General features: G+C 46.0%; 1 protein-coding gene across 6 annotated transcripts in view; it reads left to right on the top strand.

The window, feature by feature from the left end:
* The window catches only part of LOC130121764 (potassium channel subfamily T member 1-like), a 166,005-nt gene that overhangs the window by 82,735 nt on the left and 63,086 nt on the right, over window positions 1–20,184 (top strand). For all 6 annotated transcript variants that reach the window (XM_056290844.1, XM_056290763.1, XM_056290681.1 and 3 more), the window contains 4 exons: window positions 15,877–15,982; window positions 16,837–16,890; window positions 17,734–17,782; window positions 18,375–18,434. In XM_056290844.1, coding sequence (XP_056146819.1) covers window positions 15,877–15,982; window positions 16,837–16,890; window positions 17,734–17,782; window positions 18,375–18,434 — 269 coding nt within the window. The remainder of the gene's footprint in view (window positions 1–15,876; window positions 15,983–16,836; window positions 16,891–17,733; window positions 17,783–18,374; window positions 18,435–20,184) is intronic.

The following is a 20,184-nucleotide window of genomic DNA, read 5'->3' as shown; positions in this document are numbered from 1 at the left end:
TCCACCTCCTCGCCAGCGCATACCGCAGCTCACCCCATGCCCTTACAGGGTATACGCCGAACCGGATGATGCTTGGCCGTGAAGTCCACCAGCCCCAAGGACTCACTCTACGGGTGCAGGAGGCCAACGCCCATCGTAGTCCCCCAGCCGAATATGTTGCTGACCTGGAAGCCAACATGCTAGACATCCACGAACTGGCACGTGAGCGTCTCCGTACATCTCAACTCCGGAGCAAGAAAGACCACGATCTGCGGGCCCGTCAACGCACATTCCACCCCGGAGATCTGGTGTATGTCAGGGACGACGCGCGAAAGAAGGGCCAATCGCCAAAGTTGAAGCCACGGTGGAGAGGCCCGGCACTCATAACAGAGAAGATGGGAAACGTCCTGTACCGTGTCCAAGAGGGCAGGAAGGAGAGAGTCCTCCACCATGACCGACTGTTGCCCTACCTCGCCGAGGAAGTACCCATCTGGATTCAGCAGAGGCGGCACGCACTGCTGCAGATTCCGGCGTCAGGAGAGAACCTGCCGAGTACACCAGGAGAAGACCTCGAGGATCCGGAAACAGAGGCAGCGGACGACAAAGAGATTGAGCGACAGGAGGATATCGGTGGACTGGCGGAGGATCAGGGGTTCGAGAGCGATGACGACCTCGACCTACGTCTGGAAGACGTGTTCCCCGATGAGGAAGATGACACATCGGGCCCCCCCACGGAAGCCCCACGAAAGCCCCATGAAAGCCCCACGAAAGCCCCATGAAAGCCCCACGAGCGCCCAGGTGTCTCCCTCCTTGTCTCCGCCCTTGGCTGCCAGCAGTTCTCCAGGGGAGCCGACCACTACTCGACGCCGAGAGGCCGCAGCCCGTGTTCCAGGCGGGCAGTCTTCCGCCCCTGACCCAGAGGGAGCCGAAGCAGACGTTGCTGAGCCCCTGCCCCTCCCCACCACTAGACGGGGCAGACCAGTCCGGCCGCCTGCCTGGCTCCGGGACTCTGTTCGAGACTGATCTTGACGGACGTGACTAGTTGACTTAGGGGGTTACTAGGCTAGTCACAGGAGTCCTACTTTAATAGTGACCACCCAACCAGTTTATTTTGACGCCCTTAGTTCCGGGCCTAGTTGTGTGCCGGGTGTTTTGTCCCGGGTGTAATTCCGACTCTAGTTCCCAGAGTTATTTTATCTTTATGTTGAAGGGACTCAACAATCTAAAGGGGGGGTAGTGTTGCGGGACAGCTCCCTGACAGATAGTGACAAACAGACAGTCTGACTAAAGTAACGCGAGACCCTGTTAGCCAATGAGAAGAGACTTAGGAATGCGTGCGTGCTGCCTATTGTTATCCATTGCACAGCACAGCGTGGGTTAGTTGTTATAGTGGTTTACAGACTGTCACACAGTGTTAGCTTAGCATAACGTGTTAGCGATCAGACGTAACATTCCTGACTCCTACACCTCGACTGAGCTGACGCTAGACAGTGACTAACCAGCGACGACCATAATAGAACCAGTAAGAGTGATTACCAGCCCCCAGAGAGAGATCAGAGTGTGCAGCCAGTGACAGTGCGAGTGTCTGCAGAGTGAGACCATCCCAGCCAGGCTAGCCAGCGTCCGTCATCGTCTGCAGACTGCAGGAGCAGTGCAAGGTGGGTTGCTAAACCCGTAGCCTAGCCCGGCTAATTAACGCCAGAGACTGTGTTGTCGCACCATAATTCCCAGCCTCCAACTACTTAATATAAGAACATCTAAACCCAGTCCCGCGACACTACTAATAACGTAGCCCCTAGCTAACGGGTTTGACCCTTTAGCCGAGCGATCAGTGATGTCGCCTTGTGGTGCAGTAACACGCCGTATCGAATCCCGCGCCGGGCAAGAAAATAACCGGTTACATGTGTATCCCTGTAACCACTACATTAGAACAATTTCCGTGACCAAAGCTATACAGAAAACAAACTTTGGGGTGTGGTAACTCCTAAATGTCGCCCAGGCGCAATAAAACACGACTGCTCTGGTCGCCATCTTGGGCACCTCCGGTTTTTGTTATTTTTTGCGCTGACAAAATTCAGGACGCCGCACGGCACATGAACCCGCCATGCCGTTTTGTTTTTTCTAACACAGCGTCCTTCCCTTTTTCCTCTGACCTAATGCGTCATATCCTTTTAAAGAAACGATCCTTTTCGTTTATAAATACACCTAGAATAACCCCGCTACAATGTAGCGGTTTGGTTATCCACCCGTCTCCCTCCTCTTCATCCTACCAGCTAACCGTCTTCCCCCTGCCCCTAAACTCCCTCCCCCAAATGCTCAGAATCATCTGAAATGCCGAGAAAAGTGGTTTTTAGCCATTTTTAGAAAACGCATATTTTGCATAATTATTATAATTATTTTAATTTTCTGCTATTTTTCTGGTCCTCTCTGGAACAATACCTACCACCTCCAAAAAAATTAGGATCATAAGTGCATTTTTGCAAAAATGCATATATTTTGTATAATGCCAAAACATAAGTCCCAGAAATTTTTTTTATATAGGTGAAAAAATCAAAGATGCTCAGAATCACCTGAAATGCCGAGAAAAGTGGTTTTTAGCCATTTTTAGAAAAATGCATATTTTGCAGATTTACGCATAATTATGCATAATTTTAATTTTCTGGGATTTTTCCCTTACTCTCTGAGACAATACCTACCACCTCCAAAAAGAATTAGGATCATAAATGCTTTAGTTTTCCGTCCCGCTATCTACACTAACTAACACACACACACTAACACCACACACACACACATTACGAAAATATATGAGTAGATGCAGTCTCCATACAGGTATTTTAAAAGCGGATTAATACAAATGAACGTCAATATGTATGTATAAAGACGTAAATATATGAAAATGTAAATACATGTAAATATTCTCTTGCTTCATTACTTTGGAATAGTTCCTGATTGCAGGTCGCAACACCCTCCCCCACTAAAAAAATAAATAAATAAAACGCTGCCATAACATTTTCTTTTCCCTCAACAACATAGGTAGCAATAAACTTTGGACAAACAATACAACAAATAACATTACATCACAGGAGAAGGTGAATGCTTGTATACAGTTTCTTTGCACAGACTACATGAGCATTTTCTCTTCTTCAAGCAAGAATTGCATAAAAACAAATATATAAATCTCTATAATTTTCTTGTCTTGCTGGATCATCATTACAGGATGTTAGGCACCCCTGACATCCTGTAATGACATCTGGAAACTACCATATTCACCTCACGTTAATGTATCTTCACATCCTTTTTATGCTATATGCACAGTACTAATTGAGTCACATGTTAACGCACATCTTCTTTCAGTTTGATATTAGTATCTTTCAACACTTTTTGTGAAAAAATAATTATTCCTTTAAAAGTGTTATTGTGTTTGCCATCTCAGATGCTTACAAATTTTACTGTATTAAATCACCTCAAATCTAAGCATAAAATTGAATTGTAACCAATATAAACTCCAATGTACTACTGTGCTGTAACCTGTAAATAGCTGAACTATTTTAATTCACTTTACAATGACTCAATACTACCAGTACATGCACTGTGTATTTGGACTCAAAGGACACTGGTTCCAAAAGACAGGGTCATTTCTTGTCAAGGGAGGTCTTCTCGGCTTTACCTCTCCATCATCCACACTGCATACCCTCAAGTTCACTGGCTGGAACGTGGGCTGGCCTAACTGGTCATACGTGTAGATGCACCGGAGTCGTCTGTCTCTTTCAGGCCTCCCCCTCATCCTTCCAATTTCTATCTGAACCTCTTCCAACCCTTATTCCTCCTCCTCTACACAACATTCTTCATGTGCCAGCTCCTCCTCAGTTCCTCAGGATTTTCTTCCAGCTCCTGGCCCTCCTCAGGATGCTTTTCTGCCCTGGGGTAAAATTCCCTTGCTTCCAAGTTTAGACGGCTTCCTGCTTGTCTTGGGGTCCACAAGCTGTACTCATTCTTGCTTGAAGTTTTCGAGTGCATTGTAAGTATTTTGTTTTGTTTTCATATTTATTTTTACTGTCTCTTCCTGATTTTGACTTTTTGTTTCTTTCGGGTGAGATTTTCTAGTCTTTGGCTGTATGTTAACTTAATGACAACAAATCAAATCCCCCATAGATCCCCCTCATAGATCAAAGATCAAACATAGATCAGTCCCCTCGTAGCTCAAGCATCAGGCCAATGAGCATACTTCTCCCCCAAATGTGACCGTATGCAAATATGACCAACAAAATGTGTTTTTTTTTCTTTTCTTATTTTTGTTTTTATTTCATTTCATTTGGTAAAAATATTCCCACTTTTAATATGATGCACCTTAGGATGCTCCTCTGTGTGGAGTTTGTATGTTCTCCCCATGTCTGCGTGGGTTTCCTCCGGGTGCTCCGGTTTCCTCCCGCAGTCCGAACACATGTAGGTCAGGTGAATTGGCTGTACTAAATTGTCCCTAGGTGTGAATGTGTGTGTGTGTGTGGGCCCTGTGTTGGCCTGGCGGCCTGTCCAGGGTGTCTCCCCGCCTGCCGCCAAATGACTGCTTGATTGATTGATAGGCTCCAGCGTCCCCGCAACCCTGAGAGCAAGATAAGCGATTTCGATAATGGATGGATGGATGGAAATATAAAATAATTAATAAAACGCAAAGTTTGGCGTCAAAGGCTTGGCCTGCAGCTGGGGGGCACAATAACTCATTTACGGGGGCATGGCCCGCAAACGTCCCCCCATCCAGTAACGTGCAGTGAGGTCCATGGATGGGTAGGCAGTGAGCTGTATTTATTTGTGCCAGAGAGAGGCTCAAGCAAACTCTGCCTCAGCAGCCTGCTTTCACGAATGCTAGCTTTGGGAGCAAGCCATCCTGAATAGAGCATGCCTTTTATTGATAAAACAACAAGTTTTACAGGATTTTTTTAATTATTATTTTTACAACAATCTTAACAAATTAAAGTTAAAAAAAATAAATAGAAATAAACAAAAAATGTGTAACTATCATGATTTTTTTCTTCTTATTAGCCTGGGTGAGGCACTGCCTACCCTGCCCCCCCCCCGACTGCACTTCACTGCCCCAATCAGGCCGACACTGCAAGTAACCGATCATTAAAAACATGTATAAACACTGTCTCTCTTTCTCTCTCACGCACACGGGCACGCGCGAGGTTTGGCGGTGTAAGCGGAAGCTACGGATGCCACTTATTCATACTCGTAGCTGAAGCCTCAACACTGTAAAACACGTGCATTGACAAAACCACAGTTGCAAATTGATGGAAAAAGCTCCTTGCATTCGTACATGTGACAGAGAGAGAGGACGAGATGGTGGACTAGTAATGCACAGCCTAGCCTATTTCATGCAATGTTTCTGTAAATTTCTGATAATTTACTCTGAATGTTGTTTTGTCACTTTATGCCCCGAACATGGGATTTTTTTTCTAGTAAGTTTACCCGAATCCACCCAACACGCAGGTTGACCCGTGCATCACTAGTGAAAACCTCCCAGGGAACACTGGACCAGATATGTGTCCTATGAGCTTCACTTCTTTCTCGTGTTTACTAGAGAGAGGCATTTTGAGATGGCCAAGGCCTAAGGTGCTGGTATTCTCTGTAGTAGGGGAGATTTAGATTTTGTTGATGTTGCTTTAGTTACCACCCACTTACGACAACCTGCTGACCAGTGCTCGTCGCTGCCATATTTGTAACAGTGATTGCATCTCCTGCCCTGATTTGAGTGTTCACACTGGTGGCAGCACCTTGCATTAGACAGGGTGACTTGAGGTTTGTGCTTGTGAGGGGGCTGGTCATTAACTCTTTGTATGTGATGTTTCAGCTTCTGGGTGAGGCTTGCTACTTGAGTAGTGAGGTTCTGGAAGGCTTCGCATATTGCCTGTTTCCTGCTTCCCTATTAGAGTGTTGCTCTTTGGTACAGTGCATTTCTTCATGGTGGAACAGTTGGCCCGGTTAACATCCTCAGGTTCCTACTGACTTACTGCTGCAACGTTTACCACTCTGGATTTTGCTGTAGTGGAAAACTCGTGTTTCCGTTCCATCTCCAGCAAGTACAGTGTTCATGTTTTCCAGTAACACTTCATCCCCTACGTGTGGATCTTGCAGGTAAGGCTTGAGGTCTGACAAAATTGTTTTTTTATTAGTCCAGGCTCATACTTTAATCCGGTCTGGCTTCTTCCTGATGCTAAGAGAACATGTTGTCACAAATCCATAGCTCACACCAAAAACTGAATTGGTGTGTCTCTTTGTTCCTGAGCTGCAAGAGTAAGGAGTGATATAATTCTGCAGCATCTTACTCAATGTAATGAGTCCTCAGAATCTGCTTCAAAACAGATAACGTCAGAGCAGTTCTGCTTTCAAGATAACTCTTCAATTTTACTCCTGGTGCTATTGTTACGTGGGGCTGTAGTAGCAGATAAGAAAGCTGTAAACCAGAGTAACAGAAGAGGCAGGAGAACGTGGCCTTTCTTTCCGGATCCGTTCCCGTTAAATTGATTAAACATTTCAAAGTGCAAGTAGTCATGTCTTTTTTTCTCTTCTTTCATTGCATGTCAAGGTCTATTGACTTCTTTCAAAATATAGAGACTCATGTTCACAGTAGTTGTTTTCTAGTATAAAATGCCATTAAATCTCAATTTTATGAATCAAAAATAAAACAAAACACATTTCTTTTTTCTCCTATGCACAACATCCACTCATTTTCTGATGTTCTCACATCCTCAAGTGCTTCTCGGGTGAGTAACCAGGTTTCACCATAGAAATGACAGAAATACATTCCGTGCACCCGAGTTGTATCTACACTCACCGGCCACTTTATTAGGCACACCTGTCCAACTGCTCGTTAACGCAAATTTCTAATCAGCCAATCACATGGCAGCAACTCAATGCATTTAGGCATGTAGACATGGTCAAGATGATCTGCTGCAGTTCAAACCGAGCATCAGAATGGGGAAGAAAGGTGATTTAAGTGACTTTGAACGTGGCATGGTTGTTGGTGCCAGACGGGCTGGTCTGAGTATTTCAGAAACTGCTGATCTACTGGGATTTTCACGCACAACCATCTCTAGGGTTTACAGAGAATGGTCCGAAAAAGAGAAAATATCCAGTGAGCGGCAGTTCTGTGGGCGAAAATGCCTTGTTGGTGCCAGAGGTCAGAGGAGAATGGCCAGACTGGTTCGAGCTGACAGAAAGGCAACAGTAACTCAAATAACCACTCATTACAACCGAGGTATGCAGAAGAGCATCTCTGAACGCACAACACGTCGAACCTTGAGGCAGATGGGCTACAGCAGCAGAAGACCACACCGGGTGCCACTCCTGTCAGCTAAGAACAGGAAACTGAGGCTACAATTCGCACAGGCTCACCAAAATTGGACAATAGAAGATTGGGAAAACGTTACCTGGTCTGATGAGTCTCGATTTCTGCTGCGACATTCGGATGGTAGGGTCAGAATTTGGCGTCAACAACATGAAAGCATGGATCCATCCTGCCATGTATCAACGGTTCAGGCTGGTGGTGGTGGTGTAATGGTGTGGGGGATATTTTCTTGGCACACTTTGGGCCCCTTAGTACCAATTGAGCATCGTGTCAACGCCACAGCCTACCTGAGTATTGTTGCTGACTATGTCCATCCCTTTATGACCACAGTGTTCCCATCTTCTGATGGCTACTTCCAGCAGGATAACGCGCCATGTCATAAAGTTCGAATCATCTCAGACTGGTTTCTTGAACATGACAATGAGTTCACTGTGCTCAAATGGCCTCCACAGTCACCAGATCTCAATCCAATAGAGCACCTTTGGGATGTGGTGGACCGGGAGATTCGCATCATGGATGTGCAGCCGACAAATCATGTCAATATGGACCAAACTCTCTGAGGAATGTTTCCAGTACCTTGTTGAATCTATGCCACGAAGGATTAAGGCAGTTCTGAAGGCAAAAGGGCGTCCAACCCGGTACTAGCAAGGTGTACCTAATAAAGTGGCCAGTGAGTGTATATTGCTTTTTTAAGCATATTGTGGCGACTGGGACAGTCTGGGGGATCGTCGCCACAGCCGGGACGCGAACCCGTGTCTCCCACTCCGCAAGCGACAACGTTAACCAGTTGACTAAAGGATTCCACCTGCCAGCTAAGGGCCAACGTGTCTACTTATCCATGCACGTTATAATATGGATTTAATACCATTGGCAACATAAAAAAACACCAATTAGCCTATTTTGTACTAGTGTACATCATACATTCATATTAAACGCTATGGGGAATGATAAGACCAGACTCGTGCAATTGATGCTATTCGCTCAATGACGTAGGCAAATGGCAGCACAGTGGCCCAGTGGTCAGCGCTGTCGCCTCACAGCAAGAAGGTCCTGGGCTCGAACCCCGGGTTTGTCCAACCTTGGGGGGGGGGGTCCTCTGTGTGGACTTTGCATGTTCTCCCCGTGTCTGCGGTGGGTTTTCTCCGGGTGCTCTGGTTTCCCCCACCATCAAAAGAAACACGCATGTTAGGGTTTATCCTCCTGTCTGTGCCCCTGAGCAAGGCAATGGGGGAAAGAACTGGAGTTGGTCCCCGGGTGCGGCAACAAGGCGGCGACCCACAGCTCCTGGCTACACAGATTACAGCTAGGATGGGTTCATTTGCACTAAACGAATTTCCCCCAGGGGATTAATAAAGGAAACTTAAAACAGATTACTTGAGGCCAACATCGACCAGCTAACTAACACTTATAGATTTCTCAAAATGAACAACAAAACGAAAAACCTGCAAAACAGAGTTTTTTGTGTTAAAAATATCTTTATTATTTTGCTGAGTTCCCAAACTTTTGATAATTTCCCAGTCAATATTTCAATACAATTAAATACATTTTTAGAATTTTTAAAAAAAAGTTTTTTTGTCGATTGAGGCTGAATCCTTTTCTCATTATGTGCAGAGTGATAAACCTAAACAGGATAGGCTCTCCATGTCGTGATCTGTGTGTATGAATGGGGTGGGTTGAGGCACGTATTATGCCAATTAAAACAGTTTTTGACCAGTTTGTTAAAAAAGCTTCGTACATAAATCCGTCCAAAGAAATCCATGATCTCACATCAAATGCCAAAGAGGTACTCGCTTGTATCCGCTACGATGGGCAATCAAACCTCAATCTGAAGGAGTGCCTGATCTCTCAAACTAGGAAAGACTTGACAGTTCAATCAACAATATGCTCTTGACAGATCAAATTCATGTTCAGAATAGGAAGATGCAGAGCGTGCGCAAGAACCACAATCTCTGTCACCATCTCCATGTGCCTTATCGGTGGATCATTGATTCCTCTCAAGGTCTTCCTCGATGACCAGCTCATGTGTTAATGCCTCCTCAATGTCGGACATCACAGCCATCAGCCACGCCGGCGGAGGTTCATCCCTGTTATGTTTTCGTCTGTGTCTCCGATTTTTCCTTGCTTCTGGAGGTTTGCAGTACTTTCCCCGGCTGCTCCACAAATCCTTATTGCCCTCCGTTTCCTTCGACCTCGGTTGGCTTAGGTCAGAGCGCTCCGGTGCGGCGACTTTATGTCTTCGACCTTTTTCTGCAGCTGCCTCCTCTTGCCCCACACCGGCTCCGCACCGTTTTCCCTGTTCATCCGCTCCCTGTCCGCATCCTTCGATTTCATCTCGCTGCTTTTCCTCATCCTCCTCTGGCACAGTCGGTAGTCGCTTCCTCTGTTTCCGGTCTCGCCTGCCTGCTCTCGTCTCTTGGCGGCGGTAGATGTACAGGAGCTTCTTTCCCATTTCTTTAGTTGGCTGAGAGTTGTGCGTCCCCCCCGACCGACCGACCGACAAATTCTACCCGGGGAAACGGCCACCTGTACAGCAGAGTGACAGACGAGGCAAGAGAACGTGACTTCTCCTTCCGGGTTCTCTCTCCGTTATAGGAGGAAACCCCAACGCAGCTGCGCATTATCAGCCAATCAGTGTGAAGCCCGTGTCCGACTGGCACCTCACGATTCGAGTCCGAGGGCTACAATGCGATTATAAAACCATTATTGATGCATCTTAATGCATCGACCTTTTTTTATTTCTATTGTGGTGACCCACATCTGTATAACTAGAGACATTCACCTAAGAGGACGGTGTACCTTTAAGGGAGGAGGCGAGGGGTCAGATAATGGATTTCCGCTCAGTGTCGTTGTCGAATGTATGACATGCAAAGTTGGAGCTAGTAAACTACCTCGACTACGTCTACTCTCACGTCTCCTGTCTCGTTGTTTCCTAACTCCACACTATACATGATTTATTTTTTTTCTCACTGTGTGACTACTTGCTACTTTTAAAACGTAGCATATTTGTAACGACCCATAATTAAAATAAACATGAATTTACTTCCATTATCTTTTACTGTCAGGAGTGATAGGGGTTATGTTTGCCTTCTTCCCTCTTCATTGTCTCCCTTTCTGATTTTCATTGAGAAATTATTGGAGGTGTGGTTACGCAGTGTTTATAAAATGACGTCACTGCGAGGCGCCTCTGGAGTTAATTAATGCCGGCAGTTTGCACACATGCGCCTCAGGATACGCCATTTTGAACACGCAGGTTCCGGACACTACAAGTCCACACCTTTCCAGCTCAAGACCATCAAACCTAAACTGAACTAGCATGCCAAGACGGAGTCCGCCGCTTTTACGGGAGCTGAGACCCATATGGCCGAGGCTTTGTCGGAGGGACCTACTAACTGCTAGCCTGTGAGAGCTCGTCTTATCACTGCATTAGTGGCTGCAATGGGCCTGTTTTGCACTGCACATCTTTTCAAAACTGGATTGCAGGCTTGATCTGTACTTTGTTTTACGTGAGGCAACAGCAGAAATGCCCATCTCACAGAGATCAGATGTGGCGAAGCGAACCAGAATGCCCACAGCCCTCTGTCCTATGGGTGGATACTCCCTCCCCACACCAAGCCAGAATTCACTCTGTGTCTGAGCTGTAAAGCTCAGCCTCAGGGTTGGAGTCAGATGTCATCTCGATGAACTGGTCCTCTTCAGCAGAGCTGAAATCAGCAGGTGCTGCTGCATTGAATGGATCTGTCACCCAGTCATACTGAGCACTGTTGTCTGGGAAGTATTTTTGAAAGAATCCTCTCAGGGAAGAGATGTGCTCCTTAAGACGTGAGATCACTGTGATGGCCCCAGAATCACAGGTTTCGACAAATTCGCTCAGATTCTCAAAGAAATCAGTATTTCCTTGAACAAGTCACCTGCCCCACATCTCAATCTTTCGAGTGAATGCACTGATCTTGTCAGCCAGGTGAGGAAGGTGCTTGTCTCTGCCTTGAAGCCGAAAATTTAATTCATTCACCTTTCCAAATCTATCGCTAACATAGACCAGTTTCATCAAAAATTGCTCATCACTAAACTTGCTTGCAACTTCATGCATACGCTCCTCCTCCAGAAACACCCGAATTTCCTCTCTGAGCTCAAAGACTCATACCTCGCGAGAGCCACCTAGCCTCGCTGCGAAACACCGCAGCTGAATGTTCAGCTCTCCTCACAAAGTGCAGAGAACAGCCGCGCTCTCAGGGGTCTTGTTTTGATGAAGCCGACCACCCTAACAACAGCGGTCAAAATCTCGTTTAGGTCAGGGCTAATCCGTCCTGATGCTAGCGCTTCTCTGTGTATGACACAGTGCGTCCATTGCGCATTTGGCGAGACCCTCTGCAAGCCCTTCGTTTTCCCTGCCATGGTCTGTGCACCATGCGTGCAAACGCCCGGACAGTTCTCCCATTCCAGCCCATGTTCTGCCAGGTAACAAGCAGTCAAGAAGCCTAAAGAGCTCATCAGCTGTCGCTTTCCTTGGGGCGTGCTTGCAAAACAGCAAATCCTCACACACTGACCGACGTGACAAAGTGAACAGAAGCAATAAACAAGCAGTATGTATTGCTGTCAGCAGCCTCGTCCGCTTGTAAGGCGAAACGTTTATCTTTCAGTTTTTCAGTGAGTTGTTCTTCAAGGTCCTTCGAAATGTCGCATATATACGTCTTGCAACTATATCATTGGACAGAGGGACAGCCTTCAATTTTGCAGCACTTGTCTCATCATGTTGACACCACAACTAAAGCTGCGGGAAGTATGAGCTCCTCTGCTATTGTGTGTGGTCTCTTGCATTGGGCAGTTCTGTATGTGACTTTGTGTGATGCCATTAGTGTTTTGTTGTTCACTGATGCAGCTTTTACAAAGCGATGTTCCTGCTGATGGTACGCACCAAGTTTCCTCTGAAAGAACTCGAGTGGCTTATTGGCGTGACTGGGGTGTAAGTGTCTTCTTCATTTGTTTGGTCTCATACTATCAGCTGCCAATTTGCAGACGTAAGATACATACTGGTCTCTCCTCATCTCCCACCACGTTCTCTGTGAACCCAAGCACTTTGTCTTTCTTTTCGTCCCTGTCGAATATCTCTCCATTCTGTTTCAGTATAATGAATGAAGACAGACGCGTGGTGTCAAGCTCAGTAACCATGTTAGAACAGATACAAGTCCCCTTGTGCGGGGTCGATCGCTTCCTAACCGCTTCCGGCGTATGACAGCCTGGCTAGTCGATTACCTATCACCTAGACCCCGTAACACATTCTGTGGCCCTACAGACCATGCATGTATTATAATAATCCACGCTACAGACTCTCTGTCTCATGAAAGCGCGTTTTGTTGATTGTTCCGCCGTGAAAAAGATTCCAACGTCAAAACAGTAGTTCCGCACTACACCCCCCCCCCGGTCAAGCCCCCCCAACAGCAGTTCCGCACTACACCCCCCCCCGGTCAAGCCCCCGCCAACAGTAGTTCAGCACTGCATCCCCCCCGGTCAAGCCCCCCCCAACAGTAGTTCCGCACTACATCCCCCCCGGTCAAGCCCCCCCCAACAGTAGTTCCGCACTGCATCCCCCCCAGTCAAGCCCCCCCCAACAGTAGTTCCGCACTGCATCCCCCCGGTCAAGCCCCCCCCCAACAGTAGTTCCGCACTGCATCCCCCCCAGTCAAGCCCCCCCCAACAGTAGTTCCGCACTGCATCCCCCCCGGTCAAGCCCCCCCCCAACAGTAGTTCCGCACTACATCCCCCCCAGTCAAGCCCCCCCCAACAGTAGTTCCGCACTGCATCCTCCCCGGTCAAGCCCCCCCAACAGTAGTTCCGCACTACATCCCCCCCGGTCAAGCCCCCCCAACAGTAGTTCCGCACTACACCACCCCCCCAGTCAAGCCCCCCCAACAGTAGTTCCGCACTGCATCCCCCCCCCGGTCAAGCCCCCCCAACAGTAGTTCCGCACTACACCCCCCCCAACAGTAGTTCCGCACTACATCCCCCCTGGTCAAGCCCCCCCGGGGGGGGGCACTTTCAGAAAGCTGGCTTAGCTGGAATGTGTACATTTTTGTGTAAGAACATGAGTTGGTCTCCTCCGGTGTAAGTGTGCTCCACCGTGCAGTAACTGCACGTGACACACGAGCTGTCAGTCATAGGTAATAAAGTGCGCAGTTACGGTGATGTACGGATGTCCACGCATCACACGTTATTGCTGCCCTACGCGCTTTCCTCAATGATTCCATGAATTTGGTTGTGGTTTCGTTTGGTATCGCTGTGTCGGTGGAAAAAACGTCGACAATGGGATGTTGTATCTCGGCTCCACGGTGTGCAGCGCAGCCTGAAAGCCCTGGTTCTCGGTGGCTGAGTAGGGGGCACAGAGCGTTGGCAAAAAAAGTTGCGATCGACTTTGGGATTCGCTTCGCCCTTTCCGGGTTCAGTGGAAGCTCTGATATCACTCCTTCAATTGTTCTCCGGTTAGCAGCAACTACAACCGGCTGTTTTTCCTCCAACTCCGGGTGGAAACGTGAAATATGGTTTCTCATCTTTGTTGCGTCCCCAAAATATTGTAACGTGCATGGATAAGAAGACACGCTGGCCGCTGACTGGCGGTTCTGACCCTTTAGTCGAGCGGTTAGCGATGCCTCCTGCGGTGCGGGCGATACGGATTCGCTTCCCGGCCGCGGCAGTTCCTGTGGTTGCGTTGTCCCCCCGAATTCGCTACAATATTTTATTTTAGTTAGACACAACCTGCACACAGTGTGGCTCTTGTCCGGGTCCCTTTTCCCTTCAACTTTTAAGCCAGAGGGTGCCGGTCGCGATATTATGAACCCTACATAGGCCTCGCCAAAATCCCGTTTCTGGCTTTGTCACGTGTGCGCCACCGTAGCAACGCGAAAATATGTTGTTATGGGGTTAGCGCTCATCAAGGAAACGCTGTACACCCACAATTTAACCTGTCTAAGTTATCCACAATCAACATTAATATAATACCAATAACGTATCCAAGGAGCAGAGGCAGACCTTGTAACCTAAAATTGTTAGGTTAGTCAACTTAAGGCTATTCTTTCCCTCACAATCATAATTTCAACCCCATGGTTCACTTTTTAGACGATTCATAAGTTATGTAACTTAATATTTTGATTATTTTTAATCAAAACCAAAAATAATCTAGACTTCCTGCTTAATTTCGTTTTCAGGGCAAACACTTAAATCATAAGACAAACATCCTAGTCATGTCTTTCACTTCATTTACCAGAAAGTTTACATTTTCTACTATTAGCCTAGGCCTATAGTGTATAGTGCACAGTGTTGTATAAAGAAGGCCTGCTGAAAAGCTATAGGCTACTTGGGTAAAAGTAATGAAGTATCAGACATCGAAACTACTCAAGTTTCAATGAGCAATGAGGATCATGAACAGAGGAGAGCACATAAGACTGCCATTTTAATTATTATTTTGCCACTAGGGGGAGAAATTTACTAACTTTGGCGACCAAAATTGAAGGTAGCTAACGTTAGCTTTGCTTCGCACCGAGTTGATAGTTGATTGTTTCCTTAGCAACGCAGCGGAAATCCGGCGTCCGTTCGCGAGATTTGGGACAGGGTACGGGATTTTGGCGAGGGCTATGTAGGGTTCATAATATCGCGTGCCGGTCAGATTGGATCCACCGTCGGTTGCTCGCGCTCGACCATCCTCGCCAAAACGGAAGAAGTAGCCTAGCTTAGAACGTAAACACGACACGCGCGTTTTACTTCCGTTACGCGTCACCATCCGGTTGGTTCAGCGGCCGCTGTAAGGGGCGTACAGCCCAGTCAAGAATCGAGCTTTGAATTACCGATTGTTGAGTTTTCTTCATCGAGACAATCTGTTGTGAGAGAATCTTGGTGCATCTAAGAATCGACCCCCCCCCCACGCTACCCCTAGATGGTATGTATTAGCTCAGTGGTTCTCAGATATATGTAACAACAGAATTTTTATGCAGTAACTTTTAACAATGCAAACGGGAGCGAGATCTCTTATTAAAATACAATAAATTACACTTGTGAAACAGATGTAATTAGAGAAAAAGTCCTGTTACCCTTTATAGTTTAGGTAGATAAAGGTCTCAGTCACATTTGAGTAAAATAATCCTATTTCTATAAATGTCATAGGATCTTTTTTTTAAAGATATTTTATTTTCACGGACCCCTTGCAATTACACCACGGACCACTAGGGGTCCGCGGACCCCCGGTTGAGAAACACTGTATTAGCTGGCATTGTAGTTGTGCTTTTATACTGTATTGTTTTAAGCACTGTTCAATTCGATCCAAATGGCTTTATTGGCATGACGTAACGATGTACATATACATAATGCCGACGTGCATATTGTCACTGCGCAATAAGTGTAATGTGATGGGGTCAGCTGACATGCAGCAAAGGTCGTGAGCCAGCCTCAAACCAGAGATATTGCAGTCGGGCCTCAGCTTACATGGTTTTCAGTGGCGTAGCTGAGTCAGGAGAGGGCCCGGCGGGCAGGTTTTATTAATCAGACCTTTTGTTGCTGTTGTTGCTTCTCAGGCCTGAGGATCCGCATGTTCAACCTGCTCCTGAAGCTGCTCACATGTGCCCTCTACATCCTCAGAGTTTACCTGGACAACCCTGCCGACATCAACCGCAGTGTATGGTGAGGGTCGCGGTCTGACGTCATCGCCGTTCGTCATGATCAATCATTTAAACATTTAATGGCTTTGTTTATAATGCACAGTTCTTACGTAGAATTGTGCCGCAATTCCCTTTTCTTCAGAGCAAGTTAAAAGTAAAAGAAAAAGGGGTGATCCTATATGTAGAAATGTAGGATATGAAGACCTGTGTAGTGTGTGTGAGAATACGGACCCTGGTTAGGGTACCAGAATTTACTGTATTTATTTTTTTTCCACATTTTATACGTTATTCCGTTTCTCAATTATCCATTGCTCCAAACGGTTCCACATTTCCAAGATTTGCTGTTTGCAGCCCTGTGACCTGTAAATCCTCAGCACCTTCACAGTTTTTTCGACAATGGCATCGTCCTGACTTGATGGTGCTCAGTATTTCAGAGACAAAAGTCACCAGTTATTAACATATTCTCTGAGTCAGGGTTAAGCGTAAAATGAAACTCGCGCCTGACATTTCAATAGGATATTGTCAGCCAACCCTTGGTGACATTTAGAGTTTACAATATGGTGATGAAATGAGCCAAACGCCCCGCAGAGCAAACATACTGTCCATCGTTCTCCCTGTGCAGTGATCTGGAAGCAGTAGATGGTTTTACTTTGCTGCCAGCAGCTCTTAAAGCTCCAGCACACGCTTTTCTCCCTTTTTCCAAGGCAGCATACCGGCTGATGGAGGAGCACCCCGATGGGGATGTATTCTTACACACACACACACACACACAAACACATACACACACACACACATGCACAGGCATGCACACATACACATATGCAGAAGATGTCATGCCTTTTTTGTCATTTCCTGGTTTTCCATATTGTTTTGCAGCGCAAACTGTCATAATAGCAGGAATAGTACAACAGGCCCCAAAGAGATTGACTGGTGAGTTAATGTCCAATTTTCAACTCTGTTATTGCTCTGTTGTAAATTGTTAAGTACCATCATTTACTCATACAGACGGGTGACAAATGAAAGGAAACACCCGAATGTTTGACCCCTACAGTGAGGGGGTCCGGGGGCTCTGCTATGCTGTGGGGGGGCATTTTCCTGGCATGGTTTGGGGTCCACTTGTCCCCTTAGAGGGAAGGGTCCCTGCAAATCAAAACAAAGTTATTCTGAGTGGTCACCTTTATCTTATGATCTAACATTTCTATCCTGATGGAAAGAAACTTAATTACTTCCATAGAGAGTAATTACTTCTATAGAATTACTTCCATAGAAGTAATTACTTCCATAGAATTGCTTCCATAGAAAGTGATTACTTCCAGGATGACAATGCCCCCATCCACAGGGCACGATGGGTCACTGAATGGTTTGATGAGTATGAAAAAGATGTAAATCATATGCTATGGCCTTCACAGTCACCAGATCTCAACCCAGTTGAACACATATGGGAGATTTTGGACCGATGTGTTAGACAGCCCTCTCCGCCACCATCATCATCAAAACACCAAATAAGGGGATTATCTTTTGGAAGAATGGTGTTCATCCCTCCAGTAGAGTTCAGAGACTTGTAGAATCTAGGACAAGGAGCACTGAAGCTGTTCTGGAGGCTCCTCGTGGCCCAACACTTTACTAAGAAGCTTTAAGTGGGTTTTTCCATTCATTTGTCACCTGTCTGTGTGCGCTATAGCAGCTATTGGTAACGACAAAACATCTAATTTCTCATATAGTCAGCTATACGTTTTTATGTTCTTTTTAATATGCTCTTTTGCTCTTTGAAAGGGAGGTGATTTTTTGGGTCAACAGACGTGAGCCTGTATGGGCAATACAGGTGAGAGGAACTTCTCTTACCAGGCACCACTTGGGAAAAAAAATCACACTTTAAATCAAATACCACTGCACATGAACTACATCTCAGAGTAACACCCAACTCTAATGAGCCATGAGTGAGATACATATTTAAAGATGGACTCTGTCATAGTGTCAAACAGTGGCTTCATGGCAAATGAGACACATGCTAGCTGAACTTTGTCTTTTCAGAAGCAATGTCCATTTCAATGCATTTTATATTTGTGACCATCTCATGCACAGTCTTGCATGAGATGGTGGACTATTTTCATGGGCTATTGGGTGGGTCTAGGTCATTGGCACAGTAGGCGCAGCAAAAAACAAAGCCAGCGTTGGAGGTCCTCGTCAAAGTCAAATTAAGAATCCCCCCCCGGCCACGGTGAGGGAGCACCACCTGGTGCCTCCACCCAACAGCAAAAGTTATTTTTGCAATCATCATGAAATATCTTAGAAGCTGCTGTTTCACACCATTACAGATTCTACCTTCAAACAGAGCCAACTCTCAGGGAAGAATTGGATCCTGTGCCAGAAAGCGTTAGTTTTGTTCATCCCCTTCCATCTGCCCTCCCCTCCAGGTCACAGTGGCCTTAATCAGTTTCTTGGAGACCATGCTTATCACATATCTCAGCTACAAGGTAAGGAACTGTCTGAACTGTCCCACCATTCACCGTTTCTCTGCGCTTTGCTTTCCACCATCTGAAGGCTTGAAAATTAGTTTTGGACCTTGGTCTCATTCAAGGGTTCAGGAAGTGACTGATTCTGAACTGTATACTGACAATGTAAGTGAGGAGGTAGACGGGAGATCAATATCAGAATGGACTCAACATGGTGCACACACACCTTTGCCTCTATAGGGGACTCCTGTCTCATACTGATGGTAATAATAGATAATACTGATAACAGGTGGACGTCTGAGTGGCATAGTGGTCTATTCTGTTGCCTACTAACTTGGGGGTCATCGGTTTGAATCCCCGTGTTACCTCCGGCTTGGTCGGGTGTCCCTACAGACACAATTGGCTGTGTCTGCGGGTGGGAAGCCGGTTGTGAATATGTGTCCTGGATGCGGCACTAGCGCCTCCTCTGGTCGGTTGGGGTGCCTGTTTGGGGGGGAGGGGGAACTGGGGGGAATACTGTGATCCTCCCACGCGCTACATCCCCCTGGCGAGACTCTTCCCTGTCAGGTGAAAAGAAGCGGCTGGCAACTCCACATGTATCGGAGGAGGCATGTGGTAGTCTGCAGCCCTCCCCGGATCGGCAGAGGGAGTGGAGTAGCGGGTTGGATGGCTCGGAAGAGTGGGGTAATTGGCTGGATACAATTGGGGCAAAAGGAGGGGGATCCTTAAAAATTAAAAAAATAAAACTAATAACAGCAATGTATATTATTTTTAAAGCACTTTCCATGAAAAAAAATCTTAAAAGTGCTGCAAGTTTAAAAGCAGTTTAAAGGCACATTGAAAGCAAAGCAAAGAAGAGAAACACAAAAAAAAAGTCTACAAATAGAGTAGGAAATGGGCTTGGATAGGTAAGGAGATAGAAAAGCGCTATATATATATGTAATGATTATTATTATTATAAAAAAAGATGAGAACAGAGAAAAATAGAAGTTTTGTCTATTTACAAAACGGTTATGGGGTCTGAGATACACCACATGTGATATGTATGAAACTATACAGACTGGACTCAAAACAAACCCAATGTCATCTTTGGATAGAAAAGCTCACAGCACGACACATGCTGCATTGTTTCTGCCTCTGCCCAAACCCACACAACATGTCTACATGACATATATTGTAAAGACGATGACGGTAAGACTCAGTCTCTGGCTGACGACTGCACAGAAAATACACAAGATGACAGATTAATTTGAATGCCTTGGTACCTGCTGACAGCCCTGTAAATCCATTTATGTTGTCGTCCACGGCTTGGCGGCTTTCTATCAGAGCAGTGGCTTTGTGACAGAGTAATGCCTTTATTTTGTCAGGGTCAACAGACGCATCGACAATCTCAAAATAAACTGGACTGCTTTTGTTACAAGTGTCTTCGTAGAGATGCTACTGAATATTTTGCTGATGTTTTAATGAAGAGTTCCTCATGGAGAGAGGGAGATGCAACCATTTATATTAATTTTTATAATAATAATAATAATAATGAAACCCTGTCCCTAATAATAACAGAGTATATTTCCATCACTGTCATATTCAACATATTAGCAAATTAACAGTTATCAGCATCATGAAGGCCTCTGTTGATGCTCGTTGTTCTGGTTAATGTCTAGTAGGACTTGGCCAGGAAACATCTTCAGAAACGTTGCTTCATTAATATTTATTAAAATTATTATTTATTGATGGCGATGGTGATTATCATTATTTATAGACGTAGCCTTAC

This window comes from Lampris incognitus, chromosome 1, assembly GCF_029633865.1.
Source record: "Lampris incognitus isolate fLamInc1 chromosome 1, fLamInc1.hap2, whole genome shotgun sequence".
NCBI classification, from domain to species: Eukaryota; Metazoa; Chordata; class Actinopteri; order Lampriformes; family Lampridae; genus Lampris; species Lampris incognitus.
This window is presented reverse-complemented; position numbering and strand designations above follow the sequence as displayed.